The sequence below is a fragment of the Apus apus genome, chromosome 11 (genome assembly GCF_020740795.1).
Source record: "Apus apus isolate bApuApu2 chromosome 11, bApuApu2.pri.cur, whole genome shotgun sequence".
In the NCBI taxonomy this organism is placed as follows: domain Eukaryota; kingdom Metazoa; phylum Chordata; class Aves; order Apodiformes; family Apodidae; genus Apus; species Apus apus.
This window is the reverse complement of record NC_067292.1, coordinates 18,731,545-18,754,316: the sequence shown is the minus strand read 5'-3', so window position 1 is coordinate 18,754,316 and position 22,772 is coordinate 18,731,545. Positions and strand designations below refer to the sequence as shown.

The window sequence follows — 22,772 nt, the reverse complement described above, 5'->3', positions numbered from 1 at the left end:
AAGGTCTCCCTGGAGTCTTCTCTTCCCCAGGATGAACACCCCAACTCTCCCAGCCTGTAACATCACCCAGCTCGGTTTTTGCAAGAGATGCAGGGTGACCCATGGACACTTCCCAGGCTGTCACATTGTCCCTACACCAACACAGCTCCTGTGAGAGCCAAGGTTGGGGGTCCCAGCAGCTATTGGAGGTCCCTGCTGCCATCAGGCACAGGTATCCAGAGCAGGACCCCACTTTGGGGTGCAAGGAGAGGGCTGTGAGGTGCCACGCCAGGAGGGAGAGCTGCACAGAGCTCGCTTGGGAAGGAAGAACAAGCACAGTGACATCAAGTTCCATCAGAACAGCACTTACAAAAATAATTTTAATGTTTGAAGGTTTAGGATATACCATCAGTTTATTCCACAGCAGGATCCCACAGCCTGAGTTAGCACAGAGGGTGGGCAGGGCACGGGGCCCCGCTCAGGGGGTGAGAGGAAGGGATCACCTTTTGGTCACACCCAAAGCTGGGGCTGGAACCTGCTCAGGCAGTGTCACAGCAGCGTCCCCAGGAGCCCCAAACTGACAGATCCATCCAGTACATTCTTCAGTTGAAGCTCCACAAGGAGAAAAAGGCACCGACCTTTTGCCTCCCTGAATCCTACCCCCCTTCCAAACCTTCTTTTCCCTTCAAAATTGCTGCCTCCTCAGCTCAGGAGCCTCATCACTCAAGCACAGCAGCAGCCAATCCCAAATTATTCATTGGTTCCCCCTGTAGAGCCTGGAGAAAACAGCCCAAAAGGAGTTGCTGGGAGCAAGCACCCTCCTGGTGTTTTCCCCAGAAGGAAGCCAAGGCTTTCAGGAACACCCTCAGGTGCCACCATCCACAGATACATTGTGTGGATCCCAAACTCAAGAGGCAGAAGCTTTCCCCAGTCACCAGGACGTGCCCCTGCCAAGGCAGGGACAGGTGAGTTAAAGTGCATGGTGGCACCTGGGCAGAGCAGAAGCTGGAGACACCTTAAGAGTAATGGTACTGAAACTGCAGGAAGGAAACTAATCCCAGGGAGCTCAGGGGTAGGGTTGGGCTTTTCCCACCCAGACACTGGCCCATGAAGAAGAAGCTATTTGGGAAGCAATCCTGAAAAATGCAGCCTCATGCTTTTGCTTGATGGGGTAACCTAAGGATGTCAAGTGCCACTCAATGCCAGGACCCTGCTGCCTCCAAGGCAACTCTGAGCACAGTCCCATGGATTCTTTTCTTTCCTTCAGAGCTCACTGCTGCTCATGGATTCTATTTCTGCCTTAAAATGTGCAAAACAACTATTCTGTTCAGGTCAGGAGGGACCTGGAAAGACATGATGTAGCTGGAGCAAGTTGGGCTCTGCCAGGCAAGTGCTTTCCCAAGGAGCTTTTGAACATCTCATCCCAACTGTGACTTGCCAATATCCACACACCTTTCTGCAAGGGAGAGCAGCTTTTTTCTGGTCTGGCATCCATTGCCAGCAATGGACACGAGGAGTTTGGTCAGATCAGTCTGAAAAGCAACCTGGGAAGTGTAGGAATACTGGAAGCACTGATAAACCTCCCTGCAAGCACGTGGCCAGGACGTCCTGCTCCAGCTCCTGGTGGCACCTCCTCCAGACACCGTGGAGCCTTCCACGTGGCTTGGGAATTCCAGAAGAAAGGTCATCCTTCTGTCAGCAAGGGCTCAGAAGGTGCTCTCAAGCAGGCAGTGGCACCCACAGCCCGTGGGACAGACCTCCTGGGTCCGAAACCACTCCATCATGTGGCTGGTGTGGCCCCCGTGGCCGCAGGTCAGGCAGAAGTTGGAGGAGCCTCGCACGGCCACGTGGCAGATGGCACACTGGAAGGTGAAGCCCTTGCAGATGGCACACTGGGTGCCACGCACCTCGCTGCGACAGTGGCTGCAGTACACCCCAAACTCTGGGGGAAGGGAGGGGAAGAAACGGGGAGCAAGGCAGTTAGTGCTTGGCAGGATGGGGGGCAAATCGGCCCGGCGCGCGGCTCCCCCCCCGGATCAAACGGTGAGACTCTGAACCTGGATGTGCCTCAAATCTCCTGCAGGCCCAGAGAATGGGATCCTAGGGGTCTCAGTTTGGTCTCCACGTGGGAGCAGACAAGGGTAGTTGGGGCACAGACTGGCTAACCCTTCCCCCCGATGGCTGCACGGCTGTTGGCTGGGGATGTGAGTCAGGCTCCCAGCTCCAGACACGATGGAGGTGAAGGTTTCCTGCTGGTCTCATCTGCCTCCCATCACTGAGGGGAACAGAGCCAAGCAGAACAGCCTTGGCTTCTCATGAGAGAGCACAGAGCACACCTGATGTGTGCAGCATCAGTGCTGTCTGGCACTGTTGGCCATGGAGGGGCAATGGCAGTGATCACAGCCACCCATTTTCCCTCCAGTTACTCCCCAGGTGAGAAGGTGAGAACTGCTGCTCCTCCAGCACCCCTCACCTGCTGCTCTCCTCCCAGCTCCTGTGCACCTTTTCCCAGAGGCCTAGGAAGGAGCCCTTTTGGCAGCTGTCCTTAAGGAGCACTTCTGGGCACCTGCACTGCTGAAAAGATTTTGGGAGAAATGTCCTATTTCCCTATTTCTTGGCTAGTTCACCCACAGGTACAGATCTTGGAATTTCACACATGCTTTAAGGTCACTTCAGCCCTGAAGCAGAGAGGACAGGGCATGTCTGGGCTCTTATTCATAGTGTCCCAGACTGGTTTGGGTTAGAAGGGACCTCAAAGATCATCTAGATCCAACCCCCTGCATGGGCAGGGACACCTCCCACCAGCCCAGGTTGCTCCAAGCCCCATCCAACCTGCCCTTCAACACTGCCAGGGATGAGGCAGCCACAGCTTCCCTGGGCAACCTGTCCCAGTGTCTCACCACCCTCACATTGAAGAAATTCTTCCTGTTCAGAGGGAATGAAGAACAGCCAGCAGCACAAACAGCTGGACATGTTACGAGTCTACACAACCCTTGAATCAACATCTTCAAGCCTCACCTCCACCCAGAGCTGAGAAGAAGCCAAAAGTCTGTGTTGGCAGAGCTAACCTCTGGGCAGCCTGATGGACACTTTCCTCCCACTGGCTCCCTGCACGTTCCTAAGCTCCAGAGGCAGCTCCTGCTGGAGCAGACACTCACCAATTCCTTTGTGGGGATCTGGAGGACAAGAGACAAACTTGAGAACCTCGGCCCTCTTCTCTCGCAGGCCCCAGCGATACAGGATCTCCCCGTAGCACTTCTTAAAGTCATCAAACTGCTGAGTGTTGGCAGGATCCAGGAGCCTGGAGGAACAAACAGGGTTGTCACTCCCCTGATGGACTCTCAGGACATTCTGGTTGCAATACTCATCCCAGCCACGGCTACGCAACCAGCTCAGGTTGCTAGAAGGGCAGATTACTTCCCAAGTCTTGCTGAAACCTCGTGGAATGCTAACGGGTCTGGCCTTCACCTGCTCTACACTCAAGGGTGCAGACTTCACAGATGGATTGCCCTCCAGGACCCCCACCACGCCCACCTACAGATGTATCACAGGCAACCCCAGCAGAGTTGAGCTGCAGTTTGAAGCTTCTCCAAATGAGTACCTGAAGGAAAAGGCCTAGGAGCAGGTGTGGTCCTTCACAGCAGCCACCCTGGGTGCTCACTGGAGCCAGAGAGCTGGCCAGAGAGTTCCAGCTGCCTTGGGCACAGAGCTACCTTGGGCACATCCCTGAATGTCCCCAAGATGTGCCATAACCTACCTTTTGTTCTTCTCATGCTGGTCTTTCTCCCGCTCCCGGGGATCGGGATACGTCAGGTTTCCGTAGCGGAAGTCATCTGGAGAAGACTCACACCAGGGAGTGGAGACCTGCTCCGTGTCCTTGTTGGCTGCAAGGATCACAAGGCTGTGAGCACACCTGAGGGATCACGCAGCACCCAGGAGCACAACCCCCTCAGCACTGGGGTGGGGAAGGCAGGCACGAAGCCCACACACACCCATTTGCTTTCCAAGAGGTGGCCAGGTCACCTTCTGCTGTCCTACAAACACTGCCCTGGCCTCAGTGCCAGCCTCTGCTTGCCAAGTGCTTCTGGTGATGGGTTGGGAACAGGGATCATCAGGCTGAGAAATCTAACATGGAGGGATCCCTTTTGCCTCCCCTCTTTAAGCAAAAAGTAACCAGACAATAAATCCCATGGGGTTTGCTTGGGGACATCAGCCCTGGCAGGAAGGGATCCTCTTTCCTCATCTCTTATGTAAAGGGGCCTCTGTAGGTCAGGCTTTGCCCCGGGGCAGGGAGAAGATTGCTTACAACTACCAGACACCATCAGCTCCCCTAACTCCCCCCAGATGCTTTGAAGCCACACTGAAAAGCTCCAGGCTTTGGAGCCAACAGGGCTGATGCTGCCCCAGGCCATTCCTATCACCAGGAATCAGCCAACAGCTTCAACTCTGACACCTGAGCCCTTTGGAGTGACTTGTCTTTGACACCTTGGCAGCTCAGCAGAAAAGCCCTTAGGCCCACGGGTACTGGTGGTACTGGTGGTACTGGGAATCCAGCCTTCCCAACTGCTGCTGGGTTTCCAGTGACAGGAGGAAGGCACAGCATTGCTTACTCCCCCAGGACCCTGTGGAATCAGCTGGCTGGGGACACTTGGAGGCCACTCTCCATCACTGACTGATCCTGGGGATTGGCAGAGGTGCCCAAGGACTGCAGGAAAGCAGATGTCACCCCTGTCTGCAAAAAGGACAAGGAGAAGGACCCAGGGAACTGCAGGCCAGTCAGCCTGACCTCAAACCCTGGGAATGTGATGGAGCAGCTCATCCTGGGAACCATGTCCAAGCAGATGAAGGACATAGGAATGAGCAGGCATGGATAATGGTCTCAAAGTGTGCCAAGCACCAGGGCTGTGGGGAGCTCATGGCTCCAGGGGCAGCCTCCCTGGGTGCTCACTGGAGCCAGACTGGGAGCAAAACAGCACAAACTGCTCTGGCTCTGTACTTGTCTCCAGCTGGAAAAGAAAGCAGCAGGAGCTCTTGGCTCAGGGACCTAGCTTGGTATGCCTGAGGGTGTTTGTGGCAGTTTCTCCAAAGCTTGGTTGGACAGCAAGCTATGGAAATCAGAAGGGGCAGGACTGTGGGAACAATGACAGGGTTCCTGCAAGCCCTGCTCACTTCCAGTTTAGCTCAGCCCTGGAAAGCTGCTCCAGAAGAGCCCACCTGCAGCCACAGCCAGTACTAACCCCCCCTCTTTCCCCACCACAGGAGCCATCTAAAGCCTAGGCCAGAGTTTAGACTGGGAGGGAGAGGGAGACTCCTCTATTCACTACCCAGGTCTCAGTACCTATACTCCAGCCTCCAGTGCCAAGTCCAGGATCTGACATGCTGGAACAGGAACCAGAGGAAGTAAAGCTGGGCTGTTGAGGGGGAAAAGAGAGGACATCATGTCATCTGTGTGAGAGATGGTCAAAGAGATCCAAGGCAAGTGGAAAATACACGTCGTATGATCGTACATAGCGGCTGTGGGAGGCCAGGTTGGAGGCACGTTGAGGAAAGGAACCATAGGAGTTTGGGCACCCCTGGAGCCTGGACTGGGCTTCAAAGACACTGCAGAGCATGGCCAGGGTCTGCACATCGTGGAGCTGGGAGTAATGGGCCAGCCTGGGAAAGAAGAAGGACAGACAGGATGAGACAATTCAGTGACAAAAGCATCGAGACTCCACGGCAGCTAATTCTGAGCCCATGGCATCCATCAGTTGGAGTCACACCAATGCTGACAGGGGGCACCAGCACCCTGCAGGACTGGGTGGTCTTTTCTGCCACATCTTTGAGGGGCCAGGTCCTCCTTCTGAAAACACCCATGGCCTAACAGGTGGGAGAAAGATGGGAGCTCTGGGAATGCAGCAGTGCTCGTGGCCTGATGATCCAAAGTTTGTGCAGCTTCAGGAACAAGGTCCACAGGACTGATTTTAACTGGATGTAAAGGTGGAGCCATTAGGGTCATCCCCAGCCACATCATCTTTAACAAAACCCTCTACATCCAAGCACCCCACATCTGGGTCACCAGGCAAAACCCCAGCACAGGTTTTCTGGAAGGCTGTGAAGTTTCTGGATTGCTCTGAAGACATGGAACCTGTCCTCCCTTCCACAGCTGCAAAATACACCACCCAAATCCTGCACCTCCAGATGGGTTCTATCAACAGAGAAGGTCTATGACTATGTCCCCTCCTGAACAGCTTCCCTGGCAGGAGGACACTTGCAGCTGACCCTTGGCTTGAGTCCAGTTGAAATGATTTCCCAAGTAATGCTTTAGGGAGACAGGGAATTTGAAGGTGAAAAATCAGCTGCAGCAACACACTCATTTAGAATCCCAGACTGGTTTGGGTTGGAAGGGACCTTAAAGATCATCTAGATCCAACCCCCTGTATGGGCAGGGACACCTCCCACCAGACCAGGTTGCTCCAAGCCCCATCCCTTGAATTTAGGAGGTAGGGAGCAGACAACCCACATCTCCCAAGTCAGGCAATCTGAGCTCCTGCTGCACTTGGCCTATTGCTCAACCTTAGCCCAAGAAGATCTGGCTGACAGGTGGGAGGCCAAATGCTGCCTCCTGCATGTCCTCCACACACTTGCACCTTCCCTTCTTGAAGCATCTCAGTCTTGAGAAGGGGATGAAAACAAACAAAAAAAAGGCTGTGGCACTATTCCAAGTCTGAAATGATGCCACACAACATCCATAGTTCTGGAGGCCTCTGCTCCTCCAGCCATTCCCAACCCCTCCCAGGCATCCAGGTACCTACAAGGACTCCAATAATTGACGTCCAAATGGATGTTGTGCCCAAGGTATCTCCAAATCTGGGTCAGACTTTGGGCCAAGGCAGAGATCAGTAGCTACCATGGCCAGTGACCAAACCTGGCAGACAGGAAAGAAAAACATCAAAGCAACAATTAGAAATAACCACCCTCCCAGGGCATAGGTGTGCACAAATTCACTCAGACAGATAATGATGGAGCTTGCACTTATTTATTTTTTACTTCCTGGCAGCAGGAAACAGTTTCAACCTCTGTCACAAATAATATAGAGTAACACAAACCCAAAGCTCTCCCTGTCCCACTTGCTTTCAACTTGGGTCAAACTCTGAAGAACACCACTCCATAGTCTGACCACTCAGAGTAGCTTCACAGGCCTGTTGGTGCATTTTATACTCACAAACCTCCAAAGGGTTTGATGCAAAGGGCTTAAGTTTCATAAGTTCTTGGATTCAGAGATGGCTGGTGGTAGAAAGTTTACTGGTGAATCATTATTTGCATGGACATTATCCTTTGATTATCTGTCCTACTGAACACTGCTGTCCTAACACAGCCCAACACAGGCAGGAGTAAAGTTTGCCACTTCTTTTTAACTATTTCACATGAAATTTCTTCTCTGTTTTTCATTCTCTACTCTGGAAATGGCTCCATCTTTTCAGTCTCTCTATCACTGATCTAGGACTGTTTATTCTGCCATGCTTTTGAAAATGGGGCAATGAGAACATTCCAGGGTAAAGCAAAGTTCCTAGTTTGGCATGTAAAAGAGAGCAGGAAAGGAAAAGGAGCAGAGAGATGGAAAGCAGAAATCAGAGTGCTGGAAGCAAGAAGTAAAATCAAAGTATGTTCTCCAAGCACAAAGAACAGCCAGGAACAGCAGAGCCACAACTGCTCACTGTGAGACCAGAAAGCATCACAGACTGGTTTGGGTTGGAAGGGACCTTAAAGATCATTCAGTCTCAACCCCCTGCATGGGCAGGGACACCTCCCACCAGCCCAGGTTGCTCCAAGCCCCATCCAACCTGCCCTTCAACACTGCCAGGGATGGGGCAGCCACAGCTTCCCTGGGCAACCTGGGCCAGTGTTGAGAGAACAGGAAACTGGAACAGGGGCAGGAGGGGACAGAAAGGAAGTGGGAAAGATGCCACTTCCTACACTGCTGAGGAGCACGTCCAACATGGAACCTGCAGGGCAAGCCTGCCTAGGTCTGCTGGGACAAGGCAAGCTGCAACACAGGCTGGAGCTCCATGGGACAAGGGAAAAACAAGTGAGAAACAGAGGTATCTCAGAAATCTCCCTCATGTTGCTCCACCCAAGCTCTGGTCCAACGAGGGCAAACCAGACAGCAAGATGAAGCACTGACAAAGAGGAATAACATCTACCTTCTCCTCTGCTGGTCTAGCAGGACCCACCAAGAAGCAAGACAACATCTTGAGTTTGTCTCTGCTTAGATTAGGTAAGTCCATGCACGTTCCTTGCCCTGGTCTGGGAAGAGCCAAATGCCCAGGGGAGGTGCAGAGGCTTCCCTGGCAGTGCCAGCCTGCTCCACTCTTTCAGGCACTCCTGAGCCTTGTCACAAATGTCCTGCCTGTTGTGATGGACTAATCACATGGAGAAGGATGAGCCAAAATAGCCATTTTTCCTCATTTCTAGCCAAAGGGAAGTGGCCAGCCCTGCTCTAGAGCTGGGTCCCTGGGCTCAGCCTCTTGGGAAGAAGCTAACTGCACTTAAAAGATGAATGCCAAAAAAACAGGAACAATTCCATAAATGAGACAAAAATCAAAATGCTGATGGCAGCCAGGCACTCTGTGTGCACAGTTACCCCTTTGCTGACTGAAAAAGCAGGCTGCACTCCTCACTCTGCCTGCAGGAATTCCCTGAAAATTATATGTGCTTCATGGAGTTTGGCAAAGGGCAGAACAATCTGCCTGGAGCCTGGGAAGGAAGCTCTGGATGCCAAGAGTCAATGAGACAGAGACTACACCTGTGGCTGTTCCACAGGCCTCAGTTCCCCAACCAAGGACTCCCTGGAACAACTGCAGGAGCCAGGTGTGGCTGTTGGGGCATCCAGGTGACAGGACAGATCATTTGAGGGCAGCACAGGGTGCTGAGGAAGGGGATTCAAAGTTGTACCTGCACAAGATCCCTCCGTCCCACAGCCAGGGCTGAGGCAGCATTCTTCTGGCAGGTCTCCTGGATATTATTCACATTCAGTCTAAAAAGAAAGGAGATAGCTCAGCTCTGGTTGGCAGCTCACCTGGGGAGGTGGGGAGGGATGAGGGGAATGTGGTTCTGGCAGCAGGGAGCAGCCCAGAACTTCCAGATTAATATGAGGCTGTGAGCATGGCCAGGATCCCATCCCTTCCTCCCCTGTTATTCAGGGATCATCCTTCTGGCAATTCCCACTATTCACCTTCACAGCACATGAAGTCCAGCTCCAAACTAGCTGGGATTGCTCCTAAGATGCACTGCTTCCAAGGAGACAGTGAATCAAACGTGTGCCAGCAACAGAGATTTTGTTAATATCCAAATTAGTTTGGAAAAAGATGTTCCTTGTAAAGAAAACAAACAACAAAAACCAAACCACAGAACTTCTCTCAAAGCAGAACTTGCTGTACAGACACTGGCATGTACAACCAGGTCTCCAAGTGAATGTGGCACTCCAAATACTTCTGAAATTCTAAAGCTTAATGAACTATAAGATCAGTTTCATGGCAGGGGAGTGTGCATTTATTGGGACTTTTAAACCTGTGTAAGAGTTTAACGTGGGGTTTGAGAAATAATTTGTACTGATAACTTCTCTTTTCAGCTGACAAAAACACTGAACCTGCAAGATTAGCAGTGATGATGCTCTGGGCACCTCATAAATTCTCCCCATCACACCTTTTGGATTGACAGGAGACAAGTCCCAGCTCCCATGGGGACACCATAAAAAAAAAGCAGCAAGGCAAGAAGGGAGGAACAAGGTGTGGAACCAAAGATCAGTGCTGGCTGATATCAGGATTAAAACTCAGCAATGCCAGAGGGCTGCTTTCACTCAGGGCAGGATGCCAGCCCATACTCACATATATTGCTCTCCCAGCACCTTGTGGACAGGCAGCAAGCAGGAAATATCTTGGATAATCACTTTCCCTGCAGCTTTGATGGGCCGGTTGTTGGCATCTGTCCCTTCTCGTTTGCTTTTCCACCTCCTTGATTTCTGCAGGACAAATGACAGTGTGTTAATGGGGAGCAGGAGAGCAGGTTCCTCTGGGCCAGGGAACAAAGCACTAGGGTCAGGAATAATGCAAGCAGCACCCAAACCTGCCTCTCAGAAGGCTTGGTGTTACCCTAAGAAACACCCATGACATGCCCAGGAGAACAAGCATCTCCATCCGGAGGAAGTGGAAAGCAGGTCAAGGCAGCAAGGTCAAGGTCAAACTCACTCAAAAATAAGCATTTTGTTGAGTTCTCCTGTGCAAGCCAATAAGAATCAGCATCAGGGTGGGATGCCCATCAAGCCCAGGCAGGTTTTCAGGATGGTTCAATCATGGCTCTCATTAGAGGGCTGGTCTGGGGACCCTCTGCACACAGAGCCCCACTGACTTCAGCCACCAGCAGCACAGAGATGTGTGGGAGGCAGCTCCTGTTTGCCCTCAGCTTCAGGACAAGCTGTCAGCTCCAGACTGTCTCTTTTGGTTTCTCAGTGTTTGAACCCACCCCTGGTTAGAGCCAGGACAGGGCTCCCACCTCCTGCTTTACCAACACCTTCAACCAAACAACTGGCAGATGATAAAGCAGGGCCCAAGTTTTCCTAGCAAGGCTCCTTAGCTACTCACAGCTGGCTCAGGACGTGAGGTGGGGGAGCAGAAGGAGAGGAATGAACACAAGGGGAACACAACCAAGAAGCCAAGATTCCCAAACAACAGACACGGAGGCCACCTCAACACCAGGCTGCAGAAAGCCACCTTGGCTGTGTGAAACTCCATGGAGTATTTGGTTGGGATCCTGGCCTCTTCCAGCTCCTCCAGGAGGGTGAGGAGGAGGGATGAGAGGACGTGTGACAGGCAGAAGGCACTGGAGCTCCACGGAAGGAAGCACTGGCTGCTCTGCAGGACTGCAGGAGGCTTTGCAATGCTGCTCCCCTGTGGCACTGTCTCTCCCTGACACATGCTGTCCCTGCTCCTAAGCAGAAGTGTCTCCTGCTCCTATTGTCACAGAGGGAGCCCCGAGGGATTTGTGGTGGGGCTTCCTACACTCCTACCCGAAGGAGAACAGCCCCTTTGGAGGACCCAGCAAAGCAGCCCTGTGCTGATGGCTCTGCAAGGCAAGGAGATCACACAGGCAACATGTTGGTGCTCCTGAAGAGCTGGGCTACAGGAAGGGCAGGTCTTTGCCCAGCTAGCAGGGTCACCTCTACTGTGGATGTCTGGCCAGCTCTGGGGTGGCTGGATGCCAAACTGCCTTTGCCCATGACCATGCAGTCCTGTGAGAACTTGGGCAGGCTTATCACAAATACAAAATGCCCTTAAAAAAAACCCCAAACAAACAACTAGTAACCTTCAAAAATTAATTCCTCCTTCACTGCCTGCCTGGCCCATGCTTAGGTCAATGCACTGAGGAGGTCTTGCCATGCTGAGCATAAAATCTTGGACACTGGGTGCCTGAGGCTCAGAGGCTTGACAGTAAGTGAAGGTGTTTCTGACTTGAAGGAGGTGGAAGGGGGATTTTTCCAGGCATCACCAGCTCCTCTGACCTTCCACCACTCCCCAGAGCCAAGAGGAGCAGAGCATGCATGCTGCCCAGAACCCAGAGGTGCCAAAAGCTGGTGCAAACAGGGCTGCCAGCACCCAGAGCTATGGAAAAACTGGCTGACCAGGGCTTAATTCTGTTCTCTGCCACCTCCCCTCAAGTCCTAACCCATCCAAACAGAATTTGCCTGCAGCATTTATCTGCTACATCAGTCTGAAGCTGAGAAGCACCATGCAGTGGAAGCTGGGTAGAACGTGGTCAGGTGGGAGACCAAACTCCCTTCAGTCCATCAGCTCCTAACCAAGGTGCTGCCAGGATCAGCTCCAGCTCTCTTAGCACCCAAGTGTCTTCAAAGCCACCTAAAAGTGCAGCTGAAGGATGTGGGTTGTCTCACAGCAAGGTTCCCAAACAACAGTGACACCTGTGCCTCATTCCCTGTCAGGACAGCCACGTGCTGCCTCCTGTGTGCAGCAAGAAGCTGCTGATGCTGCCAAAACCAACACTTGGGAGCCCCAGCACAAGGACTTGCCACCAGGGCAAGAGTGCAGGGACTGTCCTGGAAGGGCCACCAGGATTCTCACCATATTGTCCTACCAAAACCTGTTTGTGCTGTGTCTGAGCAGGCAGCTGAAGCCAGGCTTGCAGACTCCAACCCATATTCTGCAGGTCTATCTTCTAGAGCTTGGCAGGTCATTTTGGGGAGCAACTTGCCACCTCCCAGGCATCTGTAGAAGTTTCCTCTGACCAAGGCAGGTTGACTGCCCTGTCACTGGGAACAGATTCAACCTTCTCCTGCCCTCTGAAAGAGGAAGCCTCCCAACAGGCATTTCAAAGACCAGAAACATGGACAACACATCACTTTCCACAGGTAAATTCAGTCACTTTTTTGGGGTTTTTTTTTGAGAATGACAACAAATGAGGATGAGAATGGAACAAGAGATCCCATGGATGGTTTCCACTTCTTGCTGTTAGCATATCACCAGACAAATTAAGACACTCAGTGCATCAGAACCCCTTGAAAACTTGGACTTGGAACAAAATTGTCCTGTTTTCTTCTTCTTAGCACTGCCAAGAAGGGAAGCCCTAATTCTTCACTGGTGCAGCTCCTGGAGTAGTCAGTTGATGGCCACATGCCCTGTCAGTACTACACACCATGACCTCTATCTCCTGCCCCCTGAGCTGTGACAGAAGAAAACAATAAAGCCACGTGTAGAGTCACTGCTAAAAATGTCTGGATTTTTGCAATTCAGGTTTGTCTCAACTACAGCCACAGTGTTGGAAAAAACTACAAGCAGAAGTACAGGAACCATCATGAATGAGTCAAAGCTCATAACCACTGACAGCAGAAGCTCTACTTTGAAACAAATAATTGCTGGTGTTAATTACAGGAGTAGCTCTCCACCAGGCAGCATTTAAGCACAGGGATTACCAGAGGCAAGGAGAGCTCTAGCTTGGGTCTGTCTGGCTAAGGTCCACCACAAGGTTCCTCTCTCCCTTCTGCTCCACCTCTTCTCCCAGGAGAAGCTCCTGCTCTGGTGTTATGGAAAGGTGTCACCAGGGCTCATAGGCATTAGGGTAGGTCAGAAAACATGCCTCTTCCTAGGGGCTGGAGCACAGGTCACAGGGGGAGCAGGGAACAACGCTGGGGCTGAAGCAGAAATCAACATGCATGCACCAAGCTAACTACTGAGAGCTGAAGGTCAAAGTCTTCTGCACTGCCCCAACACTTCTAGCTCTTTCTGCAGTCTAGAATCCACACTAAGGAGAACTGCATCTACCCAGCCACTCCTGAGAGTTTGAGGAGAGGAAGAAAGAAAATAGCTACAGTGAGAGCAAGTGAAGGCTCATCAGCTCCTCCGAGCACCAGAAGAAACCAGAGCGTTCATGACAGTCATGGGGTTGAAGGTGACAGGAGGGAACAGCACTGAATAATGACTAGAAAAGCCAGCCTGCACCTGCACTACCATCCCCAAGGCTGTGATCTGTTGCAATCTGAGGTGACAACGATGGCAGTAAATGGGTGACATGTAGAAACAGACAGCCCAAGAATAAGCCACCGACTGCTTCGTAGCAACCACCCTCCTCGCTGCGTACTCAGCAGGAGTTCCCAAAGGCTGCCTGCCTGCTCAGGAGGGATGCTGAACACCTGGGTGTGTGTGCCTGGGATCCTGCTGACACAGGCAGTGCTGCAAGCAGCAGCTTCCTGGAATGTCAAGTGCCTGTCAACGTGCCCCTTCAGCACGAGGCTCTGCAAAATGTCAGGGTTCGTGGTGTAAACTGGTGTTCGTGGGACGAAGGGAAGGGCCGTGGGCAGGAGAGGACAGACTTGATGCCAAAGATGAAGCTGCAAAAAGGTATTTACAAAATCAGGAGTTGGAACTTGGTCAAAATCAGGTTCAGGTTGCTTCTCTTGTTAGTTTTGAAATAGATTTTTTTAAATCCCTGCCTCCCTGCAGAAAGCTACACCCCTGTATTCTCAGCAACTGCCTCCAGATTAACTCCCCCAGGCAGGTCACGCAGCACTGCCTGGATTTTCTCTTCAAAATAATCAACATTTATTATTTCCAGCATTACCCACAGTACCAGGCACGTTCCACAAGGGGGCTAAAAAAATCCGAGGCACTTTTAAACTGAATGTCCCCCAGTAGGGCTATTTCTTTACAGCTTCCACCAATTAACAGCTGGCACCTGCCCTGAAGCACCAGGCACTTCTGAATTGGAGGGTAGACACTACCTAGAAAAAATAAGGAATTATTCCTTCTTCCAGGCTTCCTAAGCTCTTGCTTCCATGAGCTTTGCTGAGCTCTTTGCCCAGAAGGCAGGCACCAGGTCTGCACAAATAATCCACTCCTCTCTTTGTGCATGGCTGCATCTTCACCTTGGGCACTACTCCCCACTTCAGAGAGGTTGATTAGCCTCTTCCAAAGGTGATCCACAAACACAACCAATTCTTCAAGGCTTGGATGTATCATTTCTAAGGAGACATTAGACAAAATTATAACTTTAGCACTACTTGCTCTTCCCTGCAGCCACTGGTAAGGGAATTAAACTGGGGCTCTTTGTGCATCACAATTTACCACACCACGAGCTGGCAAGTTCCTTGCTTGGTTTTCTTTCTTTCAGCCTGTTCCTGATCCAAGACAAAATGTCATTTCTTGCCTCCACTGCTCACGTTTCTTCATTAGCTCTTTGCAAAAAGCCTTGATGGAGTCAAGTAAATTACTTCTGGTTTCTTTCACCTATTTGCCAGGTATAGTCTCAGAGCTGTTGTAATTAGGAAGGCTTGATCCTATTACACCAAGTTAAATTAGGTGTTACAGGTCTCTATTTTATTCCCTGCTGCCTTCTGAAGAGACAGCATGAAGGACAGCAGCTGTGAAAAGCCAGTTGTTCACACAGATATTAAGAGAAAGGGACATGAAGAGATAATATTTAAATTGAAGTGGGGTTTTCCAAGCTTTACCTATGCTTGGCAGATGAGGGATGAGATAGCAATTGCCTGAAGTCACAACACAGCTTGAGTAATGCTGGTATCATCAAGATGTTCCCAGGAATGATGTTCAGGGACCTGACTAATGGCAAATGATTGGGAAAGGCAGGTGCCAGGAGGAGGTACCTGCCAGGGGGGCTGGAAGAGCAACCCCTCCAACTAAATCAAGGGTGGTGTGATTCCAAGGGCTGGGAGAAGATGGCAAAATTAAGAAGTTCTATTTACTGCCCCAGGAAATAAGACTTGGTGTTGCATTGTGCTGAGAATAGGCAGCTCATTTGCATGAGATGACAGATCATTTGTCAGCAAATCAACCAGTTTCCTCCACAGCTCTTGAGTGATCCTCCCTTTCCAACAAGGCTTCAGCTTTCTCAGAAACGAGGTGCTCGTCTGTCACTCTCATCAGCTGGCTGATGATGCACAGTAATTGTTCAGCTCCCCTGCAGTGCACTCTTTGTGTTTTAGAGGTTCATCTTTCCTTACACTTCAAACTACCCCTTGGCATCCTCTCCTGACTGCTGGGCCAGGTAAAACGGGCGCGTTGCGGGGCCGTGTTTGTACCCTGCAAATTAGTGTCTGCTCCTGTTGGCTCTCACCCAAGGCCCTGTGTGGAGTGCAAGTCCCCCACCTCTCTGCAGGTTACTCAAAGGCAGGCAGGTGGCATTTTATTCTTGGGCCCTTGGGCAGAAGACAGGGATATATCAAGGACAGTGATTAGCACAGCGCACAGTACCGGGAAGTCGTTAATTGCTTGTATGGACCAACGTCGCCGGGCAGAGCGAGGAGACATCTGTGTGTGAAAAGGTTATACCCAGGAGAAGGGAAGAAAGACACCAAGAAAATTAAAGACAGAGGTCAATCAACTGAAATGAAAAGTGCCCTGAACCAGCAGAGTACAAAAAGATACCGTTCCCCACCTTGTGTTACACACCAAACAGTTGCAAACCCCCGGGTTCCTCCACACACGATGGTGCTGCACCTTGTTCCCTCCAGCAGGGTGAGGGCTGCTGGGTCTGTGCCCCCCACCAGCCTCCCTGGAACACCTCAGCAAACCTCAAATCTGAACCAAGTCTTCCTCCCAGCCTTGGGTCACTGCAAGAAGCACTGAACTGCTTCATGGGACCTTGTTCGTGGCACGAATTGACAGGGTAACACCCCGGTGCTCCCCACGCCAGGTTCCTACTCTAACCAGTTTTAACTCCTCTTGGTTGAAGAGGAAGACCAAGTGCAAACTGCAGGAAGCTGAAGAAACACTCCTGCTTATTCAGATAGTCCTTTAACATCCTGCATCCTCCAGGACTTCACTCACTGGAACCTGCTGCAACTGTTCACTTTCATTTTAAATAATAGAAGGCACGTGGCAGGGTCTGGGAGGGGACATAGAGGCCCTGCAACTTGGCAGGGCCATGTGGAACTTGTCATTATGGGTTGAGGGACTCATTCAGGTTGAGTGAGCAATCAAACTCCCTGGCTATGCAGAACAGCTTCAAAGTAGGCTTTCACTGCAAACTTGCAGACATTCCATGAAGTACTCAACAAATCATTACAGCAACAACAAATGGCATTTCTCCAAGCACACGACAGGAAAACTAAGAAGCCCCAGGATGGTTCTGCAAGACTCAACACAACCAAAAGGGTTATTTGTGCCACGTGCAATGCATGTTGCATTTCTCTCCAGCTGAGGACAGGCAGGTGGGGCCACCAGCCATGTCTTCAGGCTTCACATCCCCCCCCCCTCCTGTGCCCCTCAGTGGTGGGAGAACCTTGCAGGCAGGGAGCCAAGGGGTGAGGCTGGCCCCTCAGGAAGGGAGAAAAGATGACTGCAGCCTTGTGCTGCAGCTTTCTCCACCAGGCTTCACAAAAGAAGGAGAAAAGGGTTAGGTGAAGGAAATTCAGGATACTGGAGAAGATCCAGTTGAAGACGTCCCTGCTCACCATGGGGCAGTTGGACTAGATGACCTCATAAAGTTCTCTTCCAACCCAAACTCATCTAGGATTCTATGATAAGCAGCAAAACTAAGCTCAGGCTCCCTTCAAAGCCCTGCTCTCCTGTGGGCAGCCACTGGTGCCAACCTACCCTCCCAGGTGCTGGGAGTCTGAGGGGTCTGCAAGCAGGTGGGCACCAGGCAAAGCCTGAGGGATGTCCTGAGAGGCAGCAGTTTCCAAGCCCTGCCAAACTCCTCCATGGGAAGCATGAGGACACTACTGTCACCACCCCTGGCCCTCAGGCAAGGCTGAGCTGTCCCCAGGTCCCCACTGGCACAATCCTCTAACTGGGGGGGGGAGAAACAGCCATGGTACCTTCCTTCTTCCCTGAAAGAGTCATTAAACACTGGCCCAGGCTGCCCAGGGAGGTGGTGGAATCCCCATCCCTGGAGTTTAGAAGCTGTGTAGATGTGGTGCTGAGGGACATGGGTTAGCTCTGGACCTCAGAGCTGGGTTAATGGTTGGACTTGATTTTCAAGGTCTTCTCCAACCAGAACAACTCTGAGGTTCTTTGAGAGACTCCAGGTTTGGAATGCCACTGATGCAGCACAGATACAGCTCCTCCTTTCTGCTGACTGCTGCACTTCCCTGGGGTGTTTTTGAGGAGTGAAAATAAAAAAAGGGAGGAAGAAAGGAGGACTGTGCATGTGTGAATAAAAAAAGTGAGAAAGATTATATATATATAATGTGTGCATCTCTGTGTGTGTGTATATATATATATACACATATATATATACACACACACACACACACTTAAATGAGCACAGAAAGGCTCAGAGCCAGATTTAGCTTCATTTTGGTTTCCCAAGCAGATCTCTGGGGTTCAGCAGCTCCCCTGCCTTTCTGGGAACATGACATATTGCCTGCCTAGTAAGGGGCAAATTCCACTTGTTTGCCAACAGTGGGTTGCTCCATGGGATTTAAATACCTGCTTCTCACTGACAAATTCAGTTTGGGGGCTGAAGTTCTATGCCATGAGAGTTTTAACACACATCATGTCCATTTTTATTTAAATCAAATATAAAATCCAAGCTTCAGAGCAAGGAGTCAACTAGACTCAAGAGTCTGGGCTTTTTAAAATCCTCACCATGAAGTGACAAAAATATGTAGCATTCACCTGATAGAGCCTGTGATATCAGCTCCTGAAGAATCAGAAAACCTTGGCTGAAGGGAGATAAACAGGGCCTTTTGGGTATTTTTAAAACTGTTTAATCTGCAAGACCATCTGAACTAGCTCCCTTACATTTCTTCCAACCCAGCATGCCAGGAGTTGGCTTGGCAGGGGGAAGGGGAACACAGGAATTCTCTCTTTCAGCAGCCATGGCTACACACAAGCTTTGTTCTCTTGACATTTTCCCCTCCCTGACAAAAATCTTGTTGCCATCAATACGAGGGCTGGGGAGCCAGGTCACACCAAATTACACCAAGCTGCTTCCACATGGTATTTTTAGCCTTGTCTGTGTCAGAAACAAGCACACTGCAGAGCACGGAGGTAGCTCTTTAAATATCAACTCTCCTGCAAAGACTAGACCAGGCTGCAATTCTTGCACCAGGCAGCACCATTTTTTTTGGTTTTCTCATCAAAAAGAAGTTTGTGTAGGGGGAAGAAAACACCAAAACTGAACGGGGATTCCAAGAGTCTCTCTGGAGTAAAAGCTTGCAATGGGGAGAGAAGATCACCCCATGGGTCATGTCACCTAAGCAGGACAGACCCAGAGGGGTCAGCTGTCATGTCCAGGACTACCAGAAAATTAAGACCTCTTAAGGTGCCCAGGAAGGATGAAAACTCAAGGCTCTAACCCTCCCTCTGCTCCTGGGATGGAGTTTCCATACTCCACTGCAGCAGAGTGCAGACAACTCCTGGCTTTCCTGGGGGTACCTGGAAGCTCTCTAGTGCTGCAGCAGATGTGTGCCCTCAACACAGACTACTCCAGTGCCCTGAATTCTCAGGCTCTCTGGAAGCTTGCCCTCGTTTTGCCAGCCACTTCACCTCCTGCTGAAGCATAGAGAACTTGTTTCTGAGCAAGCTGCACTCCCACAGCATCTGCTCTGGGTCCTCAGCTGCTTCAGGACTACCCTACAGCCACCCTACAGTTACTAAAGGGTGTTGTTCCTCACCCTCACTATATCCCAGAAGGAAACAATCCCATTCTTCCCCAAAAAGCCTTACTTGTAAACAGCAACTACAGCAAGAGCTACACCTAAACCAGAAGCACGTGGATTGGAAGATCTTTGGAGAATCATGTAGGAGTTCTTTTTGTTTCAAACAGTCCAAAGGGCCATATGTCCCTGACAGAGACATCTGTATCAGAAAGAACCCAAATATAACCCATAATCCTGGAGGGGTTGTCAGTAAACTGCAGAGAGCCACAACCCTTTGCAGTTACATACATCAGGGAGTGCAGAGAACAGCAGAGTTGCCTCTATGTACTTACTGGAGACTGCAGCTTCTTAAGGGTGAGATTTTAACCCTATGTAATGCAAAGGGAGACTGTAATGCAAAGGGAGACCTTGTAATGCACTAAAAAAAGCTGTGATGGTCAGTGCAGAGATCAAAACAACCAGGTCAAATGCTGGAGAGGATCAGTAAAGACGTTACTAACAGGAGCTAAATCCACGTGACATTTTTACAGAGCTGCCTGTAAGAGGATGCCTTCTTGAGAGGCACATGAAGCTTCTGTTACCAGCAATGCTCACAGCTATGCGAAAGGAATACAGATCCCAAAGGCTGAAGTGTTGGGGAAGGCTTTTTGGCCTGCTACTTACCCTCTCTTTGTAGTAGAAGGAGCTGATGGAGACCTGCTCCTTCTCGCTGCGCGTGGGGCTCCCGCTGTACAGACGCAGGTTGCCTGGAGGCTCCGTGCGGATCTTCATGGGGGTGATGAGGCCACTGTGGTAGGCTGATAAAGCTGACAGGGACCTAGACACAAGAGAATATCCTTTCAGGAGCTCAGACTCACCAGACTGCCCTGGAGGCTCACACTGGCATCTCCACCAACCCAAGGTGCTAGCCTGTGTTTGAGGCGTGTTGAAAGAAGGAGCCTCTGCTGAGGGCCAGGGATGCCAGGGACCTGTGTGGAGGGCACCAGTTAACACTAGAGGTCACTGCTTCTGAGGGCCAGGAGCTCCAGCCCAGGATGTGATGCTCTCCTCCTGCCTCCCCAACCCCTCTGACAGTGGCACTCACCTGGGTGTGGGCTCGGTGGGGGACACCGCCCGGTGCATGGTCATGGGTCTCGTGAAGTACACCAGGTACCCTGAGGAGACAGGACACAGGCCAGGAGAAACAGGTTACCCAGGGAAACCTGGTCAATTCAGGTACAGCCAAAGGGCTGGATGCCCATCCACTACCCTGAGAGCTTTGCAAGTGCAAGCAGAAAAACCCACTTCCTCAACCCAAACCTACTCCTTACAAACCCATTCAAGAGCAGGTTTCGCTGAGGTGACTTGTCTTGAAGGCCTCAGCTCAAGTGGCTTAGAGATGTCAGAGAAAAGGCAGTAAAAGGAATGAACAGATACATACTCATGTTTTAACTGTTCACCAGGACTTGACTAGTACTTTGACACTCCAGAGGCAAGGGAGGTGCAGAGAAAGCAGTGCAGCTTGTATGATCCTTCTCTTGGAAAGGATAACCCAAACCACTTGAAGCCAACCCCAAAATGCCCTCTCCCAGGCCTTACCCCATTTGTTACAGCACCTCAAGAGTCTTCAGCCACCCACTCTTGCAAGAGTTTCAGGTTTCACTGAGCCTCTTCCATGCAATACTACCCTGGTTTCATTTTGGTGGGAATTTGGTGCTGCCTGCATGAAAAGCAGCTTTCAAAACATGCCCAGACTGGGGTGCAGTCAGGTCTGGAGGAGGCATGGTTGCATCTGAAACAGCTCAGTGAACCTCAACAGCTCTTACTCAGACCTTAACCTGTTTTTTGAAGGATGATTTTTTCACTCTATGCTCTCCTGGAAACCTGGACATGATTGTAACCCCTCTCCCAGTTAGAAGAACTTCCTAATGACCTTAAGAAAGCTATTTGGGACAACAGAAAGGGTGCAGAATGAGAACAAAAATGTTAGTAACAAGAATATGGTTTCAACAAGGGGTAAAGTTCAAGCCTAAATCACAGTAATTCTACAAAGACTGAGAGCCAAAATAAATCCAGCAAGTTTGATGCTGGTAGGAGAGAACCAGGCAAGGAAAACAGCTGTTCCCAGTCTCCTGTAAAGATCTGTCAATGCCTCTGGCATGCCACAAGCCAAAGGCCATCTCCAACTAGCCCTGGATTTCCAAATCTTTTAATTCCACATGCAGACAGTTACTAACTAGTCCCATTTATACATTGATCACAATGACCAAACCCAGAGGCAAGTGCTCCCCAAGATACGAAAAGGCCCATTCCCCAGGTATCTGCTGTAACAGATCAGTGAGAGTTTCTAACCTGCACCACAGAACCTGGCTCCAGAGGTCCTTGGGAAGGGGATGTTAGAGTCCTGGTAGGAGCCATAGGCATTGGAGACCCGGGCAAAGGTGGGCAAGGGGGGGGTCACAGAGTTTGACAGAGCATAGGGATTGCTGGATGTGCTGTCCTCTTGGTTCTGAAACAGAAGTTAGCCAAGGTCACACTCCTGATGCTGCAGGAAGCACCAAGCAGCTCATCCTTGGAGCCAGAGCAGGTCAAGGGCAGAGCATGGTTACAGCCCTGGCTGCAAAAGCACTTGCAAGCACATAGAGCTTTGAGGAAAGAGCTTCTTTGTCTGCTTGGCCAAAGATTTCTCTCCCACCACAGCCATGTTTGAAACACTGAGCTCGTTTGGGGGTGAAGCAGTGAGAAACTCAACAGCAAAATCTCACCTTCAGACTCTGGATATGATTCTCAAGACATGGAGGTGATGTGAGTGAAGGAAATGGGAACACCACAAAACTGCAGGATCAAATGGAAATTGGGAGTCTTGAACTGGGGAAGGCAGGTGATGTGAAATACTGGGGGACCTCAAGCCTACCCACAGGAATTCTGGCAGAAATTTGCATTTATCTGCATAAAGAGCACAGCTTAGGAATTCTTTAAGGCAGCAGTGCCTGGCTTGAGTCATCAGATTTCCACACAACAGAGAAAGTTCCCTCTCTGACAACACTACTGCTGAAAACAAACAGAATTAAGCCTTTCCATGTGAAAAAAAACCAAACCACCAAAACAACCCTGCACAAAACCTCTCTGAAAAGAAACCTGAGGAGGTTTCTTGGATGTCTCAAGTGTCTTGAGAAACCCCCACTCTGCTACACTTCACCCACAGAGATCTGACACTGGGATGCTGAGCAGGTATCAGATCTCTCAGCTAAGGGCAGAGTGTGACTTGGATTTATCATCCCTACAAAACCTCAGCACAAGGCTTCAAAACAACAGACTTTCAAAGCTGTTTGTTTTGAGTTTTTTTCCCCCCAAAGGATGAAAACAAAGATCCTAGAATAGGACAAGCAGGATCTTGGGTTAGAACTGAGGAGGTACCATCAGCCATTGCCTTTCAGGCAAGATTGAATCCACCATCTCCCTGAGGCCTCTTCTTTCATAGATGAGAACCATGCCCTGGCACCCTGAGATATGCTCAGAGCTGGGAAGTTCCCATGCAGCACTAAGATGCTCCCAAGCCCAGCTGCTCCTGGTGACCTGAAGAGCAGTGAGCCTGAGGAGCTCCCCGAGGCAAACAAACCTTCAGGGCCTGATTTTCAGAAACAAAAACACTTCTAATCATCCACTCCGTTGTCTTCAACATGAACCAGAAGGGCTCCCACGA

The 22,772-nt window shown here is 50.7% G+C and overlaps 1 protein-coding gene across 4 annotated transcripts in view; it reads right to left on the bottom strand.

Moving 5' to 3' along the window:
* Positions 1 to 345: 345 nt before the first annotated feature.
* Positions 346 to 22,772, bottom strand: part of WDR59 (WD repeat domain 59) — a 46,822-nt gene continuing 24,395 nt past the window's right edge. For 2 of the 4 annotated variants that reach the window (XM_051629209.1, XM_051629207.1), the window contains exons 16-27: positions 21,422 to 21,578; positions 20,175 to 20,244; positions 19,754 to 19,907; positions 15,735 to 15,791; positions 9,846 to 9,979; positions 8,914 to 8,995; positions 6,774 to 6,886; positions 5,487 to 5,634; positions 5,318 to 5,390; positions 3,737 to 3,863; positions 3,138 to 3,280; positions 346 to 1,921 (exon numbers count right to left, since the gene is read on the bottom strand). In XM_051629209.1, the coding sequence (XP_051485169.1) occupies positions 1,686 to 1,921; positions 3,138 to 3,280; positions 3,737 to 3,863; positions 5,318 to 5,390; positions 5,487 to 5,634; positions 6,774 to 6,886; positions 8,914 to 8,995; positions 9,846 to 9,979; positions 15,735 to 15,791; positions 19,754 to 19,907; positions 20,175 to 20,244; positions 21,422 to 21,578 (1,494 nt within the window). In that variant the 3' untranslated portion in view covers positions 346 to 1,685. Of the gene's footprint in view, positions 1,922 to 2,452; positions 2,554 to 3,137; positions 3,281 to 3,736; positions 3,864 to 5,317; positions 5,391 to 5,486; positions 5,635 to 6,773; positions 6,887 to 8,913; positions 8,996 to 9,845; positions 9,980 to 15,734; positions 15,792 to 19,753; positions 19,908 to 20,174; positions 20,245 to 21,421; positions 21,579 to 22,772 lie in introns of all 4 variants that reach the window. The other 2 variants (XR_007890552.1, XM_051629208.1) reach the window with 2 other exon arrangements.